Genomic DNA, 22,483 nt, shown 5'->3' on the forward strand with positions numbered 1-22,483 from the left:
TACAAAATCTATGCTTCATAATTACAAAAAGCATAGTGATTGTCTGGATCTCCCTGTTTTGCACTTTTACGTCACTTGCTACCATATGACCGCTACCCATGAACTGGTAATTGTATCTCCCTGAGTTGACAGTTTAATTGAGATGCAGATGAATCCTTAAAAAACTAGACCCTATAATCATGGGACAACAGATATGCATTGCTTACAGATGTGATTACCTGTTTAGTTTTTGCAACAATTATTTCCAGGACGTCTTTGATGGGCTCCACATCTGTCTTCTTTTTACAGTTTATTGGGAAAAATTGTTTCTGAAAACAATTGAACAGCTCTGTCTCTCTCTTCATCACATTTTCATAAAAGCGTTGGGCTGTAAAAGAATTAACCAAAATGTTTGAAATAACTGTCTGCGTGTTACACAATCGATGACGTCACACCTACAGCCACACCCCCCTATAGTTAGAAACACATATTAGGTCATACATAACCCCTTCAGCGCCCCCTTGTGGTTAACTCCCAAACTGCAATTGTCATTTTCACAGTAAACAATGCATTTTTTGCTGTGAAAATGACAATGGTCCCAAAAATGTGTCAAAATTGTCCGAAGTGTCCGCCATAATGTCGCAGTCATGAAAAAAATCGCCGATCGCCGCTATTAGTAGTAAAACAAAAATAATAATAAAAATGCAATAAAACTATCCCCTCTTTTGTAAACGCTATCAATTTTGCGCAAACCAACCGATAAACGCTTATTGCGATTTTTTTTTACCAAAAATAGGCAGAAGAATACGTATCGGCCTAAACTGAGGAAAAAAAACGTTTTTTTATATATTTTGGGGGGATATTTATTATAGCAAAAAGTAAAAAATATTTAATTTTTTTCAAAATTGTCGATCTATTTTTGTTTATAGCGCAAAAAATAAAAACCACAGAGGTGATCAAATACCACCTAAAGAAAGCTCTATTTGTGGGAAAAAAAGGACGCCAATTTTGTTTGGGAGCCACGTCGCACGACCACACAATTGTCTGTTAAAGCGACGCAGTGCCGAATCGCAAAAACCTGGCCGGTTCCTTTAGCTGCCTAAGGCTGCATTCACATTGTAACGCCGGCGTATTTTGCCGCGATTTGTTTAACTTTTTTTTTTTTCACAAATTATTTCCATTGCTGTCTATGCCCGAACGCCAATGCCGCCTGAAAAAAAGGGTCCGAACTTGTTTTCAGGCGGCAGGCGTACGGCGTTTCGGTGTTCGGCGTGAGATGTGAACCATCTCATAGACAGCAATGGAAATTCGCCCCTCCAGCGTATCGAGCGTCGCGCTTCAGGCGTTTTGTCGCCTAGGTGTGAATGCAGCCTTAAGGTCCGGGTTTTAAGTGGTTAATGCAACAACAAATTATGCCGAAGGCATTCGGGCATTCGCTATTTGCGATATAATTTATTTCGGATTCGGTTTTATTCGTAATTGCTTTGTTCAGAAATTCGAATACTTCCGAACCTCCGAAAGTTGATAAATTGGTCCGAATTTCTATTCATTACGAAACTAATTGAACAAGCCTAACTCTCATTAGGCATCATCCTACTTGATCACTACTATAAACAAAAAAAAGAGCGAAAATTTTGAAAAAAAAACAATATTTTTTACCTTTTGCTATAATAAATATCCCCAAAAAATATATTTTTTTCCACAATTTAGGCCTATACGTATTCTTCTACATATTTTGCGCAAAAGTTATAGCTTCTACAAAATAGGGGACTGTTTTATGGCATTTTTATAAATATTTATTTTTTACTAGCTATGGCGGCGATCAGCGATTTTTATCATGACTGCGATATTATGGCGGACACATCGGATACTTTTGACACCATTTTGGGACCATTTTTACAGCGATCAGTGCTATAAAATGCACTCACTACTGTAAAAATGACACTGGCAGTGAATGGGTTAACCACTAGGTGGCGCTGCAGGGGTTAAGTATTCCCTAGGAAGTGATTCTTTCTTACTGTTAGGGGGTGTGACATTATTTTCCCTGAACACCTTTCCATGGACAATCCTATTATAGCAATCTCACATGTCTTTAGACTTGCTTCTTGAGGCATTAGATGCAAGGCAGAGGCCCTTGTCCCTTAAAACTGGGCTTTGCCACCCCCCGTTTGCAAAATACCATACTCAATATTGAAAGACACTAGGAATGGTCTAATACAATAAAAAAGGGATGGGGAAGGGGGGGGTCAAGGGTCCAAGCAGAATTTTGAGGGGAATGCAACGACATTCCCCATGAGCTTTTTTTTACAGGTTCTCATTTTTCTTACCGATCAGCATGTGGTTTTCTTCAGGCAGGGTATCCAAGTGGCTTCCTATGAGTATAACATGTGGCAAGGAGTCAGGGTTATGGGCTAAGCTTAGAAATCGCAGCCAGAAAATCATCTAATAGAGCAAATTAAAAGAGAACATATGCAAAAAGATATTAGAAACAGTGACAGTATTAAAAGAGGTACATTTAATGAGAAGTATATCCAACAAATTAATTTACTAATTGACATATAGGCAGCGGTGGCGCTAAATTGTTTAGAGACCTAATTAAAAAACATAACATACAACTATGTTTATGCAACAATAAGTATAACAAATGTAGAACCCTTGTCCCAAAGCAGGGATACAGGTAAATCTAGTTGTGCTGGGTGGTAGCCAGCCTGGCTAATTTGTAGTGTTTAGTGGTCAAATGGCTTTCTTCCAAATCCTGTTTAGCTGTGGCTTCTCCCTTATGTCAGTAGGTAGCGCTGTTGCCTTTGACATTAATATGATGAGCTACAGTGAATTCAGGTTATGAACAAACATATCATCAGACTGGCTGCTGTGAATGCTGGGAGAAGGTATTTATTTGGAGTCAGGTGGTTGGGGTCTTCCCCGCCCAGTCTGCGGTCTGGGTGGGATGTGTGTGAAACCGCTCCTGCTGGGTAGGCCTAAAGCCTGAGCCCTAACCATGTGCTCAAGGTTCTGCAAGAGAAAGTCTACTCAATAGGCATGAAGGAAAGGATGGAGACCTGAGATGAAGTACCAGAGGTGACTCTTGCATGGACCGGTGACCCATGAAGAGCCTGGGAAAGTGTCAAGAGTTCCTGCACTTTTTATGAGTTAAATTCAGTTACCATAGCAGACAGCCTATTCTACAGAGTACAGATGTGTTGATTCAGCTTAAAGGCTCTTTTACGGTACTGCTGTCTGCCTTATTTCACCGTTTTGTCTAAGGAGCCTGTCTGCTGATCGTTACTATTTTTGACTAAGGGTGTCCTGTGCCCTTTCCCCTCTCTCCCGCATTTTTCCTGTTGTGAGAAAAAAACTTTTCTCTGTTCAAGCATAAAAGTGACTGCCGCCCAATTTTCTATCTTGTTCATCACGCACCATGTCTAGTAACCTGCGCTCTGAAAAAGTATGTCATCCCTCCTTGCCTCTGGGGGTCACCACCAGGCTCCCAGAAAGTTGGGGTAGGAGCTACACAAACTTATGTGCATGACAGCCCACTCTTGCTAATAAGCACAACACAATGATACTTCCATTGGTGTGTGAATCACTGTCACAGTCGGGTCTAACCCAAGGTTATAACCCAAGAGCAGTCACTTTCTCTACTACTTCAATTGCTACCACGTCATCTTCCATCCAAGTGCCATCACTGGTTTAAAGTGTCACTAAAGGATTTTTTTTGGGGATAGAGTGCAGAGGGATTAGAAAACTTGTCAGATTTTTATTGCTGTCTGTATCCCCATTAGGGAGATTCACCCTCTCTATTTGTCTTGTTTACCATTATCATCAAAAGTAAAAGTAAAAAAACAATCCCACATTATGAGTTGTCCCCAGAACAGGCATAAGGGGAAATCTTCCAATGCTAGATCTGGTCATCCTAGGGCCAACCAAGGGCTTCCCTCATGGGGGGGGGGGGGTTCTCTATCTTCCTGTATTGGCTATGGATTAGGAAGTAAATGAAAATCTGCCCACTGGGACACAGATTGCAGAAAAAAATCCGACAGGGGTTAAAACACTCCCTTACTCTGTTGCCAGCGGTTTAGACATTAATGGCTGTGTGTTGAGTTATTTTGAGGAGACAGCAAATTTACACTGTTATACAAGCTGTACACTTACTACTTTACATTGTAGCTAAGTGTCATTTCTTCCTTTTTGTCACATGAAAAGATAAAAAAAAAAATATTTGTGTACTCATAAAAAACCCAGTGGTGATTAAATACCACCAAAAGAAACTCTATTTGCCTGAAAAAAATTATAAAAATGCCATTTGCATAGTACGCAATTGCTAATTAACCACTTTTCCACAGAGGACGTCATATGACGTCCTCGACTTTGTGCGGTGATATCTAAATGATGCCTGCAGTTACAGGCTTCATTCAGATATCATTGTCTTCTGCCGGCGATTCTGTGCACAATGAGAACGATCATAGTGGCAGTTCCACCACTTGATCATTCTTATAGGCAGTGGGAGGGGACGTCCCCCCTCCTGTCGCCATCCGGTGCTTCTCCGGGCTCTCCATCGGAGGCCCGGAGAACGGAGAATAAAAATACAATTACATTTATTTATTTATTTTAAACACCCCTGTCCCTGGTAGCTCGCGCTCAGAAGCGAACACGCATGTAAGTCCCGTCCACATATATAAACGCCGTTCAAACCCCACATGTGAGGTATTGTTGCGTGCGTTAGAGCGTGTGCAACAATTCTAGCACTAGACCTCCTCTGTAACTCGAAAATAGTAACCTGTAAAAAAAATTTAAGCGTCGCCTATGGAGATTTTTAAGTACCGAAGTTTGGCGCCATTCCATGAGTGTGCGCAATTTTAAAGCGTGACATGTTAGGTATCTATTTACTCAGCGTAACATCATCTTTCACATTATACAAAAAATTGGGCTAACTTTACTGTTTTGTTATTTTTTAATTCATGAAACCGTTTTTTTTTTCCAAAAAAAGGCATTTAAAAAATGATTGCGCAAATACCGTGCGAGAAAAAAAGTTGCAATGACCGCCATTTTATTCCCTAGGGTGTCTTCTAAAAAAAATATATAATGTTTGGGGGTTCTGATTAATTTTCTAGCAAAATTTTTACATGAAGGAGAGAAGTGCCAGAATAGGCCCGGTGGAGAAGTGGTTAAATTAGCACAGTGCTGAATAACAAAAAAATCCCTGGCCATTATCAGGTGGAACCTTCCAGTGGTCAAGTGGTTAAATTTAGGCTGCTTTCACACTGAGGCGCTTTGCAGGCGCTATTGCGCTAAAAATAGTGCCTGCAATGCGCTCTGAAAGAGCCGCTACATTCTATCTAGTGTGAAAGCCTGAGAGCTTTCACACTGGAGCGTTTCGCTGGCAGGAGGGTAAAAAAAACTCCTGCCAGCCGCATCTTTGAGGCACTGTAGGAGCGTTATAATTACCGCTCCTACAGCGCCTCTGCCCATTGAAATCAATGGGGTAGAGCCTCCAAAACGCCCGCAAAATGCTGCAAAGCGGCATTTTTGCGGGCAGTTTTAACCTTTTTGGCCGCTAGCAGGGGTTAAAATCACCGCGCTAGCGCCCGCAAATCACGGCAAAAACGACGGTATATCGGTGCTAAAAATAGCGGCGCTATACCGCCAGCGCATCCAGCGCCTCAGTGTGAAAGCAGCCTAACTCTTCTAAAGTACACTTAAACTTTCATTACTGAAACCAAGTACAATGTCTGCCTTTCCCATTCCAAGCCCTTAGGGCACTGTTCAATGATAAGTGATAGATGTTCTTTAAATAATAATATTGGTAAAGAGAATTTGAGGATGGGATTTTATAGGTGCAACATCTAATCACCTTAACCACTTCAATACAGAGAACGTATACACCTTCCAGCCCAGACCAATTTCCAGCTCTCAGAGCTCTCACATTTTGAATGACAATTGCGCGGTCATGTGATGCTGTACCCAATCAACATTTTTATAATTTTTTTTCCCACAAATAGAACTTTCTTTTGGTGTTATTTGATCACCTCTGCAGTTTTTATTTTTTGTGCTACAAATTAAAAAAATACCAACATTTCTTTCTTTGTTTCTGTTACAAACCTTTGTAAATAAGTATGTTTTCTCCTTTTCTGATGGGCACTCATGAGGCTGCACTGCCCATCACTGATGAGGCAGTACTGATTGGCACTGATGAGGAGGCACTTATATGCAGCACTGATAGGCACTGATAAGCAGCACTGATGGGTACTGATAGGTGGCTTTAATATACAGCACTGATGGGCACTCATAGACAGCACTGATGGGCACTGATAGGTGGCACTGAAGAGCAGCACTGATCAAAGGTGCTGGCAGGGATCACTGATGGGCACAGAGTGCCATCCCTAATGGGAAATGATTGCCATCCCTGGTGGGCTCTAGTGGGCTTACCTGGTTGCTCATGGGGGGGCATCCCTGGTGGCCATGGGTGGACATCCCTGGTGGTCCTGGGTGGGTTTTCTCGAGGGGGGGGGGGCTGCACTGGTAATCAATCAGTGCAGACCCCCCCTTTCAGGAGAGCAGCCAATCGTCTCTCCTCTACTTGTGTCTGTCAGCGCAAGTAGAGGAAAAGCCGATACACGTCTTTTCCTGTTTACACTGTGATCAGCTGTGATTGGACACAGGTGATCACGTGGTAAAGAGCCTCGGTCAGAGTCACTTTACCTAGATTGGAGATGCTGTGTGTCAGACTGATATACCACACCACGATCGCCACCACTGTGGGCGCGCGATCGTGGCTTATCCTGCTGGACGTCATATGTTGCCCTGTCAGATAACTGAACCACTTTCCAGCCGTCATTCTGCTACTATAGGCCGGGTGGGAAGTGGTTAAATAATAATGTTTCCTTTCTAGCAAAGAAAAGTCTCAAAAATGCTACAGAAGCAGGTGTATTTTGATCTAAATATTTAACAAAAAATAAAAGTATGGTGGTGATAAAGTCACCAAATGTCAATCTAGAAAAACATACTACTATGGTTTCTTATGTTTAGTTGTGACTAGTGAAGTTGATTTACTAAAGCATATGAATAAGAGAGAAGACATAGGAACTTTGTAAACCTTTATCAGTTGTCTGCTAATAATATTTTAGTTAAAAGACAGTGGGACTTCTGTACCTGGTCAATTGCTTGCCTTTGTGCTCCATGCAGGTCACTCTCAATTCCTTTAAGACTAAAGACCACACAATATATAGTATTAGGTCCACTTGTGTTGAGAAGTAGAGAATGAGTAAAACAGTACTCCATTTGCCCAGCAAAGTCCCATATAACCAAGGAACCATCTGAAGAAAGAGGACAGAAAGGAAAAAATTATTCAATTTATTTTGAACTCACAAAAATGTCAGTCCTATGCCCGTACAAACGGTCGGAATTTCCGACAAGAAAAGTCTGATGTGAGCTTTTGGTCGGAAATTCCGACCGTGTGTATGCTTTATCAGACTTTTCCTGATGGAATTTCGGCCAACAAAAATTTGTGAGCTGGTTCTCAAATTTTTAGACGGAAAAAATTCCAATTGTCTGTAGCAATTCCGACGTGCAAAATTCCGACGCATGCTCGGAAATAATTTGACGCATGCTCGGAAGCATTGAACTTAATTTTCTCATCTTGTCGTAGTGTTGTACGTCACCGCGTTCTTGACCGTCGAAAGTTCAGAGAACTTTTGTGTGACTGTGTGTATGCAGACCAAGCTTGAGCGGAATTCCGTCGGAAAGACCATCCAAGGTTTTTCCAACGGAAAATCCAATCGTGTGTACGCGGCATAATTGTTGACTCACCACCACGTAAAAAGTTAAATGTGTAGCCACTTACCTTTTAGATCAGTCTGTGAACAGGACACCCCTTGTGTAGATGGAGGAGATTCAGTTCCATTAAAATAATACTGAAATCTTGAAAGTAGCCCAGTCTGTTAAATAAAAATGGGGATTAAAATAACGAATATATAGCGTTAGCTGTAGCTAGAAAATCCTAGTAGTAGAGTAGGACAAATCAGCAACAACTATGTGATGTTAAGATTTGGAATTTAAATTCTGCTTGTATAGCTTTCATTTACCTCTTTTAGTGTGTTGACAAATGTGGTTTTTCCAACTCCACTATGCCCACAGATAAAGAGCTTCACCTTCTTCCTAGTCTTTCCACTCCGAGTAACAACCTCCATAATATGATTATCAACCTCCATAACAGAATTACCAGACTCCATAACAGAATTACCAGACTCCATAACAGGAAAAGGCAACGGTCGGTCTTTCAAGAACACCATCTGCTGCTCCTAAACAGATTAGAATAAAATTTACTATAGACATTTAAAGTTGATTGGACACATAGGCGCGATAGGACTACCCCTGTGTTGCCCAGCACTCACACAAACATGAATGCTCAGCCAAGTATCTAAAGTTATTGCTATTCAGAAGCTATGGGAACAGGAGAAAGGTGCAGGTAGCAGTGTTAATTTTGACATAAAATTTCTATTTAGTTTTAGTCATAGGGCCAGATTCTCGTACAGCGGCGTAAATGTAGTCGGGCGTAGCGCATCTCATATGCGCAACGCTGACGTAACTTAGTGAGGCAAGTACAGTATTCACAAAGCACTTGCTCCCTAAGTTACGTCGGCGTAGCGCATATGAGCCGGCGTAAGCCTGCCTAATTCAAAGTAGGCTGGTAGGGGTGGTGTTGTATGTAAATGATTCGTGACCCCACGTAAATGACGCGCTTAACGAACGGCGCATGCTCGCGCATGCTCAGTATCACGTCGAATTTTCAATGTAAATTACGCCCGCTCAATGCTTAGTCGACGTGAACGTAACCTACACTTACGCAAACGACGTAAAATACGACGCTGTTCGGACGTTTCCGACGTCCATACCTAACATGACTTACCCCTGCTTTATGAGGGGTAACTTTACGCCGGTCAGACGCCTTACGTAAACAACGTATCTTGATACGCCGGGCGCACGTACGTTCGTGAATAGGCGTATCTAGCTCATTTGCATATTCAACACGAAATCAACGGAAGCGCCACCTAGTGGCAAGCGTAAATTTGCACCCCAAGATACGACGGCGTAAGAGACTTACGCCGCTCGTATCTTGCCCAAATCAATGCGTAACGGATTCTATGAATCAGGCGCATAGATACAACGGCTCGGATTCGGACTTACGGCGGCGTACGTGGAGATACGCCGTCGTAAGTCCGTTGTGAATCCGGGCCATAGTCTTTTGACTAAAATGCCATTTTAGTTTTAGTTGTATTTTAGTCATCTGAATTGCTATAGTTTTAGTCATATTTTAGTCGACTAAAATCTCCTAGATTATAGTTGACTAAAATCGAATGGGTTTAGTTAAATTGTAATGCATTGTTTAAGCATTTCTCTAGAATTGCCAAACTCATATACTCCAGGAGTAAAAATCTTTTCCAATAATTTTTATTGCAAAGTTTTGTACGGTATACAAAAGAATAAAGAATGTCAAATAAATGCCAAAGAGCTGATGCTTCCTCCAATATAACCATAGGCCATAACGTAAGAGGAGCTACATCAAGCATAATTTAGCCTAACATTTAGGCTCTACCTAGTAAAAGCATCCATATGTCGCAGCTATAAACCCAGAAGTATCAGCAACTGGTTACAAACGTAAGATAAAAAAATGAAAAAATTATGAAATAACATTTCAATAAACTGTCACTCATAGCCAAGTACATGGAGAGGTAGGGGTATATTATTGTCAGGAAGTAAACCTAATGCCCCATATCACAATCCTCGCTCCTGAGGAAATATGAGGGGAAAAAGAGAAAGAAAGAAAGAAAGAAAGAAAGAAAGAAAGAAAGAAAGAAAGCGAAAAGGGCGATGTTGGCCCCCTCGGCCCGGGCCTCTGTCATCAAGGTGACCCAACATCTAGGGGTCTCGGAGGTAAGCAATCCAGGGGTTCCACACTTTTTGAAACGTAGCTTGTTTATTTTTGCGGAAGCTAGCCAGCCATAATCCGCAATATTTAATGTTTCACCAGCGTGACAATAATCACGGGCGATTTCCTTGCTCACGCTTTAGTTATTTTGGCTGCTAGAAAAATTAAAAATATGAGAGTTTGAAGATGGCTGAGGATCGCCTACGACATGCCAGTGTTTGTAATTTGCGTCCACAAGGGAAGTATTGAGTATGCCCTTATGCACCATGGTGGACCCCTTTATCCACATCTCCTCTTCAATTGTCTCACACAGGTCCAATTCCCATGCCGTTTGATAGTAAGGCTTGTTACCTTGGCAATTGAACAACACCTATAACTCTGATATCTCCCACTGTGAATCAATGCTGCATATACACTTATTCTCCAATAGGGTCCTTGTGGTTATGTCAACCTGATCCTTGTTTACGGACTGCAGAAAATGTGTAATCTGGTACAGGTGATAAGTCTCCGATGGGGGCATCTTTAGTGTTTCTTTAAAAGAGGTGAGTTGTCTTATCCCCTTTATGATCTATGAGGTGCACAATTGTATTTAAAAGTGGTGCTGCACTCCCAAATGCTATTGTGCTAGTATCCCTTTAAATCTGTTTGAATAGCAATGTTCAAACTCAGCATATAGCATAGTAGCATAGGGGGAAATACCAGAGGAAGTCACATGACCCTGTGGCGTAACACGTAGGGTAGGGGCCAATCTGTCGTCATGCTGAGGCGTACATTGTGAACATACCTTGGAAATACTGTTTGATTGTCTTATACCCACACTGTGAGGACTGAATGCTTTTTACAGTTTGGTGCACTTTGTTAGAAATACAGAAAGTGAATAAAAAGTTTTTATTGCAGCAAAAAATGAGGGAGATTTTCTGAGATTTCCTTTTATTTCCTAATGCACAAGAAAAGGGAAATCTGCACAATGGGTAGAGACAGAAAAAAAACCTGAAAGGGTTTTAACACTTCTCTCCTTTACCCATAACACTTTATTCATCATATTTATCATACTTTGAATGTGAATATTCAGAGGAATCTTCTAAGTCACAGGTGTCAAACACAAGGCCCACAAGCTGAATCTGGCCCTCCAGGCCATTTCATGTGGCCCTCGCGCCTCTCCTGCAACTGCAGGAGAGCTCCAGACCTCTTCTGGTCCTCCTCCAGACGCCTCATTTCTGCTTTCAAGCAATGCATTCAGCTTCTTCCCAGCAGCAGAATAGGGAAAGGGGGGTGCACTGTGATGTAAGGGAGAGTGGGGGACTCAACCTCTGATGGTGGGGTGACTCTTGACATCTAATGTAAGGGGAGGGGATGCGCTGGACATCTAATCTTATAGATACAACCGACCCTTTTGAGAACAATCATAATGCTGATGTGGCTCACGATGAAATTGAGTTTGACACCCCTGTTCTAAGTGGTTGTTAACCCTTACATGTACCCACTGAAGTGGCTAAAATCTGGTGATGCACAGAGATTAAACAAATCCTCCTACATAAATTGTACTTCTTTATCTGCAGCCAACTTTTGTCCACAGCCCTTTTAAGTGTATTTCTGAAGGCAGGGAGTGGGGATCTGATGTCACACATTGTACAACATAGAGCAGGGAACTCTATACCGTCTCATAGGAAGACATGCATAGCTGTGGCTGTCAATCAGGGGCTGTGTGCTGGCGCCCCCCTTCCTCGTCCACCTGGATTATTTTGAGTTGGCATAACCTGTCAGGAGTGACTTTGGAAGTGCTTTAGATCGAGGCACACTATAGAAGGATATGCTTCGTTCAATTTTCATTTCAGAGGTTTACAACCACCTGAACGTGCAAAAGCACACGTATTGTGCAATCCTAGAGAGGATGCAGAAGGAATTATAGCAGGGTGACCGGACCTTGTTTGTTTAATAATATATGTCACATACCTGTGTTTGGTTTTGGATCAGTCTTATAACCCTAAGTGGGGCTTTTATTTTCCGAGCTTCATCAAGAGCAGTGAGACCCTCCTAAAAAAAAATTAAAACCAATTAAAACCTTAGAGAGGAAAATTCTTTACTTATTTTGACAAAAACAACACCCATGCAAGTTTTACCCCAACCCTGATAACAAATGGAGAGAGCTGGCTACAAAAATCATGCTACACAAAAACTGTAGATATATGTTAATAGTTGTGTCTGATTATGTAATTATTATCGGTTCGGGGTGAGAAAGGTTTTGTATTTTTATTACAGATACATTTTCTCCACCTCAGCGTGTTTCGTCACTATGGTGGCTATGTCAAGAGAGTCTTGCATTGAGATGGAGCAACAGTAAACTAAAATCCTAATAGGTGTATATTAATTTGTTTGTGCGTCTACAAATTATGGTATATATACTGGAATTTACGCAGCTATAACACTATACTAGTAATGGCGGTGATCAGAGACTTTTACAAACAAGGTTGGTCTTTATTGAGTCAACAAGATTACATGGCACATTACATACATCAGCAAAAAGCAGGGAACCCCGGATAAGTTATCCAAATTTAATGACGAACAAACGGGAGAGTGTTGGAGGGGATGTAGGACCCCGGGAACCATGGCCCATCTGTGGTGGAAATGTCCTAAAGTAGAGGTATTCTGGAAAAAATTTTTAGGATGCATAGAAGAGATTACAAAAGGAAAAATTAAACTGGACCCTTGGGTAGTACTGTTCCATGGGGGAGAGGAAAAAACTAAAAATTATAAGAAAACCCTAGTCCCACATCTACTAAATGCCGCGAAAAGGATAATACCGAGAAAATGGCAGGAGGAAGAATGTCCCCCAATCTGGGAATGGATAGACTCCGTGGAAGAGACCTATAGAATGGAAGAAATGAGAGAAGGAGTAGAAGGCAATAACATAGCTCAAGATAAGAAGTGGGATAATTGGAGGGAATTTAAGAGATCTTGGAGCTATGTAGAAAAACTAAGGGCTGAGATCTAAAGACAAATTATAATTAGATGAAGGCATCAGAAGTCATTTTGGAATGTATACGGTGAGATAGGGGGAGGGGGGGAGGGAGGAACGGGGATAAGGGGAAGGAATTGTAAAAAGCAAAAAGCAGGGTACAGTGGCAAAAATAGAAAACAGATCATGAAACATGTGACAAGCTCCGCAAGACATTTCACAGGGTGTATGAAACCATTTGGGCAGCACCAACATAAAGGAGAATTACAAGGGAGGGAGGGGGGGGGGCGGGAGGAACAGAGCCCACGGCCATCCCCACACAACAGTCCAGCGCTCTCTGGTTACGGTCTACAAGGGGTCAATCCATGGGCCCCAGACCCGCTCATATTTCAATGGGCACCCTCTATTAACATACGTAATTTTGTAGAGGGGTAAGGCCGCATTTATTAGGTCCATCCATGCTCCCACCGTGGGGGGCGCCCTAGAGTTCCATTTAATTAGAATAGCCTTTTTGGCGTAGAAGAGCAGCATTGACAACAGGGTTTTAGTAAATCGGGGCCTTTGGTCATCATCCTGTACCCCCAGGAGGGCCAGGGCCGGCTCCACCGGGACGTCCAGCTGCATACGGACCTTAATGAAGTCGAATACGGCGGACCAAAAGTCCGAGAGCCTTGGGCAGGCCCAAAACATATGCATATAATCGGCCTGGGGGGCCTGGCAACGCGGGCAGTTTGAAGAGCGTTGAGGAAATATTCCATGCAGCCTCTGAGGCGTATAATATACCCTATGGAGGAACTTTGCCTGTATTAGCCTGTCTCTAGATGATATCACTAGTCTATAGCTATCCTCAAAACAGTCATCCCAGGCTTCTCTATCCAGAGACGGGATGTCCCTCTCCCACTTTTCCCAGAGCGATTCCATCTTCGGGGAGTCCTTACTCAGCAGAGTTGCGTACAACTCCGAGAGGGGCTTGGCCAATGTGCTCTGGGCCAAGAGATCCTCCACCACATCCAAACCCAAGACAATAGGGGCTCCAAACTGGGCCCTGAAGGCATGTCTCAGTTGGAAGTAGCGGAAGAGCATCCAGCCCGGCAGGCCATATTTACTTGCCAGCTCTCCATAGGGGAGCAGCACCCCCGCGGAGACAATGTCCTTCAGCAGCTTAATCCCATATCTGGCCCAGAGCTGAGGGTCGGGGATAGTTCTAAATTGCCCCAGGGAGGGGTTACCCCACAGGGGAGTGTACGGAGACCACCGGGCCGGTGACATGAACCGGCGCCTGGCCGTCCCCCACACCCGCAAGGTAGTCTTGGAGGGGGTTGGCAACGAAGGATACGCCGACGCCCCCCTGTACGCCAAATTACTGAGTTCAGTGAGAGATCCCACTATAGCCGCCTCAAGGCAAACAGCTGCATTGGCCCTAGACTGCTGGAACCACCAGCGCACAGTAACCAGTATGGCCGCCCAATAGTACACAAGGAAATTAGGTAGAGCCAATCCCCCAGAGCCAAGAGGCAACTGAAGAGTCGATTTAGCCAGTCGAGGGGTCGAGCCCCTCCACAGAAAAGAGCCAATGCAGCTATCCAATTCCTTAAAAAAAGAGGAGGGGATCCAAACTGGGCAATTCCTGAATATGTATGTGAATTTGGGCAAGTATATCATTTTCAAGACGTTAATACGCCCCAGCAGATTAAGCGGGAGAGTGGACCAGCGGGCACAGTGATCCTTGAGGCGCTCGAAAACCGGTTTTAGGTTAAGACGATGGAAGGAGTGAAGGTCTCTAGAGACCTTGATCCCTAAGTAGGTGAACTCCTCAACCCACTGTAACTGGGTCCGGGGAGCCGACTCCCCGGCTCCAGCGTCCAGGGGAAACAGGGAGGACTTAGCCCAATTTATTCGTATCCCAGAAAACTTACCAAAGAGGTCAAATATTTCGAGGGCTGCCGACAATGAATCTCCTGCATCCTGAAGGTACAGCAGAGTGTCGTCCGCGTAGAGCGAAATTTTCTCCTCCAGAGGGCCGACCCGAAGCCAAATGACGCGGCGCGACTCCCTGACCAAGACCGCAAGGGGTTCCAAGGCCAGGGCGAATAGACTTGGTGACAGGGGGCAGCCTTGTCGGGTCCCCCTCTGGAGGAGAAAAAAATCGGAGAGGAAATTGTTCACCCTGATCCTGGCCCTAGGGGCTCTATACAGCATGCCCAGCCAACTAAGAAATTTAGGTCCCACCCCGAACCGGCGCAACACCTCCCAAAGATATCTCCATTCCACAGAATCGAAAGCCTTCTCGGCGTCGAGCGAGGCAATGACTCTCTTACCCCCGTTATCGTGTGATGTAGCTAGGTTGAGGAAGAGGCGTCTAATGTTGATGTCTGTGCCCTTGCCCGGCATAAACCCAGTCTGGTCCACCTGGATTAAGTGTTCAATCACTGTACTAAGCCTAATTGCCAGTATTTTCGCGAGGACCTTGGCATCAGCATTAATTAAAGATATAGGCCTATATGAGGCACAGTCCTCGGGGTCCTTACCGGGCTTGGGCACCAACACCACTATGGCTTCAGACATAGAGTCAGGGAGGGAGTCCAGCTCATGAAATTGCTGCAGCAGCGAGGTCAGCCTGGGAGCAAGGAGCTCCTGGTACGTCGAGTATAGCTCAATGGGTATTCCATCCGGTCCCGGAGTTTTCCCGGACTGCATGGAAGCCATGGCCCCCTGCACCTCCTCCAGAGTAATATCTGCCTCCAGAGCAGCGCTTTGTTCCCCGTCCAAAGACGGGAGGGAGATCCCCTCCAGGTAACATAACAGCTCGTCCGTACCGTAGTGTGCCCTAGAGGAGTAGAGAGCCTGATAGTATTCTAGAAATCTAGCCCCAATGTCAGGGGGTGACGTCAGTAGCGTGCCTGTGCTGTCCCTAAGCCTGCCAATGTGAGTCAAGGGCACCTGTCCCCTAGCTAGCCACGCAAGCAACTTACCATTTTTGTCTCCGTACTCAAAGACCCTCTGGGCGGTCTCCAGCATAGATTTCTGGGTGAGGTCTACCCTGAGTAGAGATAAGTCCCTAAGAGCATCCTGCCAGGGCACATAGTGCGCCGAGTCAGGGCACCGCACATACTCCGCCTCCCTCATTCTTGCCCGTTCCTCTAGGTCTCTCAGGGACTGCATGGATTCCCGTTTGCGCACCGCTATCCGAGCCATGAAATCTCCCCTCAGCCAAGCCTTAAAGGCATCCCATCCAATCAGGGGGGAAACTGTGTGTTCATTCTGTAGCCAGTAGTTACACAGAGCCTCCGGCATCGCCTCCTGTATCTCGGGGTCCATGATCCAGTACTTGGATAACCTCCACACCCGTACACCCACCGCGAGGGACAACTGCAGCGTAACAGACATCGGAGCATGGTCCGAGATCCCCCTAGAGAGGATCTGAGCACCGACCACCCTGCGGATCAGAGCGCGGGAGACAAATGCCAGGTCGATGCGGGACAAGGTCCGATATGTGCTAGAGAGGCAGGTGTATTCTCTGTCTGAGGGATGGAAGTGACGCCAGGCATCCGTCATTGCAAAGGCCTCGGCCCAGTTAGCCAAACCGTTCTGCTGGGGGCCAGAGGCACGGAGCCTGTCCAGGTCCCTAGACGGGACCAGGTTAAAATCCCCCATAACCAGTACATTATCCACATTATAGAGCGTAACCTTCTGCATAATGGAGTGCAAGACATCAACATCAGCCGGTGGGGGTAAATATATCCCCACCACTACCAACGGGACCTCCGATATGAGAGCATGTAGAATCACGTACTTGCCCCCGGGGTCGAGTTTTACCTCCACTAGTTTAAAGGGCAAGGACCTGTGCACTAAAATACTAACCCCTCTCGCATAATTAGAATAAGGAGCATGGTAGTGCGCACCCACCCACGCCCTTTTTAGACTAAGGACCCGAGAGCCCACCAGGTGCGTCTCCTGGAGGATACACACCTGGGGGCGCAACCTCTTCAGGTAATTCATTACAAGGGAGCGCTTGACCGCAGAGTTCAGTCCCCTAACATTCCATGACACCACTAAGCATTCCGCCATGAGGTTACACCAGAGATATTTAGGCAGGAGTGGGCCACGGGGCCGCAGCAGGATCCAGCCGACCAAGGGGGAGAAAAACTCCCATCTCGAGGCCCGCCAGAACCGACCACAGCCCCACCAGTACCACCCGCTGCACCAAACAAACAACACAGGATTAAAAGTAGAGCAATAACATGACCCATTGTGACCAACCAACCATAAAACAAAAGAGCCAGCAAAACAGAGCCGGCAACCATCCCCTCCCCCCACCCCGTGCACCCCTAAACAGTGAGGAGCACTTCAGTCCCATAACTCCCAAAGTTCAGCAACCAATATCTAAGGTTGGGGCATATAACCAGCACCAAGCAGTAAGGCACTTTACCCCCGCACCAGTCAAATTACTAAACTAAGAACAGTTAACGTTCCGTGCTACTGGAGTGATGTTGAGTAAGCATATGAATCAGCGTTCTCCTGAACAGGCAGGGGTACAATCTTGAGAGTCCGTTGCAAATAAAATAATAAACTAGGTCCTCCTAGGAAGAGTCGTTCAAAGGGCAAACCAAAAAAAAACAGGGGAAGACCACAAACGTTTAGGGATGGTGGATCAAGGTACTATAGGCCATAGCAGCAGGACATGGTGTGCCCTTGAGACAGTGTATAGACAACGGGCCCTGGCGATGAGGCCCGCCAGGCTTTAATGTGATATGCGATTCCCCTCAGCGTCAGGGCGGCCGGAGGGCCAGGTAGACTCAGATGTATATTGGGGGAAAAACGGCAGCAGCCGAGACTGTACCAGGCAAATAAAGAAAACACCCCACCCGCCCCATACCAGTCCCCCCACTGCTCGGCAGGGCCTCTCCTGGGGTTAGAATCAGTACTGACATAGGGGGAAAAAAACTCTTACCCCACAATAAAGAAAGTCCCGGGCGAGACCGATCCACCATCTTATTAGGTCAAAGCAACAACAGGGCAGGACTTCTAGGGTAGCGTTTCCACCCAGGCCGAGGCGTCCCTCGGGTTGGTAAAGAAGCGGACCGTCTCACCATCCACCACGCGCAGTTTCGCCGGGAAGAGGACGCTGTACTTGAGGCCTTTGCGTCGGAGGGCAGCCTTGACTCCATCAAACGAGCGTCGCAGCCGCTGGGTCTCCATGGTGTAGTCGGGGAACAGCAGGAGCCGGACATTGCGGTACGGCAACTCCCCCGCCGCTCGGGAAGCCCGGAGCAGTTCATCTCGGTCCCGGAAGTTTAGCAGCCGCAGGATGAAGGTACGTGGGGGCGCACCCTCGGGCCCAGGCCTCGGCGGCACACGGTGGGCGCGCTCCACTGCAAAGTATTGGGAGAGCTGGGCCGAGGGCATCAGCGAGCGGAGCAACTCCTCTGCGAAGTGAGCCGGGGCCCGTCCCTCCACCCCCTCCGGGAGGCCGACAATCCTAAGATTATTGCGCCGGCTCCTGTTCTCGGCGTCCTCTGCGCGATATTCCAGGGCCCGGACCCTGGACTGCAGGGCCCGGATGGAGGAGTCGTGATCCACGATCGTATCTTCCGCCTCACCAAGCCGCCGCTCCGCCTCAGTAACCCTCGAGCGTATTTTATCGAAGTCCTGGCGGATAAGGCTGACATCCAGCTGGACCTCCTCGATCTTGGTGGTTAGGGCCGCCTGGCATGAGGAGATCGCCGCCATGACTTCAGGTATACCCGGGGAAGTCCCAGCCATTTCCTCCACGTGGTCCGTTTGCGACGCCATGTTGCTAAGGCGCGCAGTGTAAGGCAGGGGGTCAGCAGAACGGACCTCGTCCTCCGGGCTGTACTGCGGGAATTTAAGTCTCTTGCCCTTCGATTGATTCCCCCTGGTTTTATAGGGCATTCAGGAGCGTTAGGGACCCCGAGACAGGTCCGATCAGGAGATAAAGGATGAATTTCGGATCACACTCCAGGAGAGCACAGGAGAGACGTCTGCTCAGTCCACCATCCCGGCCACGCCCCCCGGTGATCAGAGACTTTTAGTGGGACTGTGATAGTAGGGTGGTGGGCAATTTCACGCTAGCTGATGCTGACTGTGAGGTACACTAACTGATTAACTGACACTGACATCAATCGTGATACTAATACAGCGATCAGTGCTAATACTATACACTGTCACTGTACTAATGACACTGGCTGGGAAGGTGTTAACATTTAGGGGCAATCAAAGAGTTAACTGCGTGCCTAACAATGTGTAATGTGTGTAATATGTGCTGCTTTTACTTAAGTATCTATCTGTTTTTTCTCCCAGCTTTGCAGGGAGAAGAAACAACAAAGACAATTCCCAGCGCAACTCACCAACCAGTCTTCAACTCACCAAATTATCCTGTCTAACAGTTTGGGTTTAGTGCTATATGTTTGTTTGTTTATATAATTAGGATTACTTTTTTGGGTTTCATTTTTTGGATTTCATTTTGTTTTTGTATGTATTGTTTGGTATTTTATGTGGTTTCACTATAATTTTGTTGTGGATTTGGAGATTGGATTTGCATTTTGGATGATATATTGGGATAGCGCTGCACTTTATGAGGTTATACTTCATTTTGTATACAGGTATAGGAAAGACTTGGCACTGTTTAATCCACTTCCAAAATGTCATACTGCTCTCAGTAATACTTACGGAATTTCTGCTCAGCAGGTCAGGCTGGTATTGCAGAGCAAGTGTGATCAGAAGTTCTACGTTCTCGGTGGCTGATCTTCTCAGAAGAGTGAATATAAAACTCTCTTTGTCCTGTCAAGAACATTCACACAGCGAATGTTAGTTATTTTTATGGTAGGCAATAATGTGAGGAAACACATCCAGTTACTTAGCATTTAATACAATATACAGGTAAGTGTCTGGCAACTTTAGATATCTGTCTGCCAGCAGTACAAAAGGGTGAGGTTCTAATAGAAAGCAACAAGCAAGTCTGGGTCTCCTGCAAGACCACCCATTGATATACATTTGTGAACACATAATATCCAATTAGCTATCTTAGATCAAATAATTAATAATTAATAATTACTTTAAAGAAATATTAAACCAAAACCAAAAATGTAATATATTGCAGCAATCATTAAATATGGTGGCTACATCGGTTTTCTTTTTCCTTTTTTTTTTGGCTTTTTCCCTTTGGTGATCACCTGGTGATCTGGCCAGTAACACACCTTCTGTCAAAAAATGTCTACATTCTAGATCAGGGATCTTCAAACTACGGCCATCCAGCTGTACACATAATAATACATGTCCTATGAGGCATTGTAAAACTTTGACATTCACAGACAAAGAGTTAAAGTGGTTGTAAACCCCCCGATTCTAGCTTTTACCTATAGGTAAGCCTAGAATAAGGCTTACCTAGAGGTACTGGAAATTTTTACCTTGTTCTGCGCCGATGATGTCATTGGCGTATGTGCTGTGAAGAAATGGACCTCTGTGGTTTCTTCACTTGTAAGTGCCATGACTGATGGCTCCTGCGCGCATGGGCGGAAGTGACGTCACACGGCTGCCAGTCACAGAGCCGCAGCCCCGGAAAGGAAGAGGGGTGAAGATGGATGTGGACAACAGCGGGCACAGCACGGGTTTGCAGGTAAGTGACACATATTGGGCTAGTATGTGGTTTCTTTTCTAGTCCATTATGCTTTTACTTTGCAGGGAAAAAAGAGGAAGTAAAACCCACCAAGGTTTACTTTAAAGTAGGGCTGTGGAAATTAACTATTAATTCATCAATTAATCTTACATTTTTGTTGATCGATCAACATTTTTTTGATCGATCAAAATTCTTTTGATTGGTACTCACCTCTCCGCCGGCTTCCGGGCCTTCAGGGAGTTCCGTCGGAGATCCAGGGAAGCCACGGACACCGGCGGGGCTTGCCGTGTCCATCTGAAGGGCTCCTTTGCTGTTCCTTCATATCTGCATGCCGGCGGGACCTTACTATCTGCCACACGCAAGGGCTGTTAGACTTCTCTCTATCACTTCCCTCTATCAACCTGAGATTCTACAGCCATCCACTGGGAGTTGTGATAGTTCCCTTCACGGGACATCTACATGCCGACGGACTGATATTAACCTCTCCTCATCTGGATTCAGCAGTGGCATCGTTGTACCCATTTTTATACCAGTATCATACTTAGCTACATGTTTTTATGACTGCTTTTGCTACCGTTTGGTATTACTCGCACCATTTTTACAGTTTATGTAGCTACATCGATTTTATCTCCAGTGCAATATTTATTTTGTTACCTACTTGAAGACTATAAAAGTTTTAATGCTCTTCCCATCAATTTAAAACAAAATAGATTAATCGAACACAAAAATTTTAATCAGTAACAGCCCTACTTTAAAGATCTCAAGGCTTAGGTGGTAACTGAAAGCGGCAACTGAAAATGTTATACAACACTAAAAATAATGTTCAAAGGAAGAGCTGCGCTGTTGTAGGTTAAAATGTGACACTAGTGACAATGAAGTGCTAGATAAATAACAATTAAAATTATGAAACACAGACTGAGTAAAAAAAATATATATCTGTAAATAGGTCTGTGAGACCTCAATAAGATAACAAGAAGGGGTTAATTTCCTAAATTAGGTAGAAACCAGAAAATTATCAAGTGAATAAATAACAGTCCGTGTGAACAAACCAAAAAAATCCTTGAGAATACCATTAACAGTAGCATCAAAGGTAAAAAGATGTGAATATATTAAAAAATACAAATGCAGAGTGTCCATATAAACTTAAATATCCCCAGTGTTCAACAAAGCCAATAGTCCAGGAAAAAGTGCTGATAGGATAGTGCCTCCACCAAACAATAACACTGCCGCTTAGCAGATGGATGTAATCTCTAATTATAGGAGATCAATATGCGCAAATGATTGATATCCCAGCCTGGGGTCTCTATTGGTAGCATAAATCCCTCAGTGTAGTTCAATATTGCATAGAAGATGTCTCAAACAACATAGCAATTCAGGATGCACCACATAAAAAAAAAACGGAAGGGACTGGCATAGCGTAAAACCCTTAAATTTTTTTATAAATAACATAAAAATGCACACTTACATCGAAGAAGTGAGATAAGGCATATAAAATACAATCGAGCCGGCCGACTCTTCGATTCAGCAGCCTGTATCTTCCGGGTGCCAGACCCGGAAGATACGGGCTGCTGAATCGAAGAGCCGGCCGGCTCAATTGTATTTCATATGCCTTATCTCACTTCTTCAATGTAAGTGTGCATTTTTATGTTACTTATTAAGGGTTTTACGCTATGCCAGTCCATTCCTTTTTTTTATGTGGTGCATCCTGAATTGCTACATTGTTTGAGACAATGTAGCAATTTAGGATGCACCACATAGAGACATCTTCTATGCAATATTGAACTACACTGACATGTCTGCAGTCCTAGACCATATTTTGACGCATACCCATACTCTGACCATGTTCTGTAGCTTAACCATGTCTTGTGTCATGCCCATAGCCTTTGGTCATACCCTGTTGTGTGTCTGCTGTTTCTGATACTGAATATTCACTGAATTTTATGTGGGGGCTTTTGATGATGTCAGGGGGCACACTAGAGGCCCCCTA

At 44.8% G+C, this 22,483-nt stretch overlaps 1 protein-coding gene across 2 annotated transcripts in view; it reads right to left on the reverse strand.

Annotated features, from left to right (window-relative positions):
- Positions 1 to 22,483, reverse strand: part of LOC120931588 (death-associated protein kinase 1-like) — a 63,768-nt gene that overhangs the window by 16,880 nt on the left and 24,405 nt on the right. For both annotated transcript variants that reach the window (XM_040343174.1, XM_040343175.1), the window contains 7 exons: positions 19,551 to 19,661; positions 11,858 to 11,938; positions 8,061 to 8,276; positions 7,820 to 7,913; positions 7,129 to 7,292; positions 2,307 to 2,421; positions 219 to 367 (listed from right to left, as the gene is read on the reverse strand). In XM_040343174.1, the coding sequence (XP_040199108.1) occupies positions 219 to 367; positions 2,307 to 2,421; positions 7,129 to 7,292; positions 7,820 to 7,913; positions 8,061 to 8,276; positions 11,858 to 11,938; positions 19,551 to 19,661 (930 nt within the window). The remainder of the gene's footprint in view (positions 1 to 218; positions 368 to 2,306; positions 2,422 to 7,128; positions 7,293 to 7,819; positions 7,914 to 8,060; positions 8,277 to 11,857; positions 11,939 to 19,550; positions 19,662 to 22,483) is intronic.

This window comes from Rana temporaria, chromosome 3 (assembly GCF_905171775.1).
Source record: "Rana temporaria chromosome 3, aRanTem1.1, whole genome shotgun sequence".
NCBI lineage: Eukaryota > Metazoa > Chordata > Amphibia > Anura > Ranidae > Rana > Rana temporaria.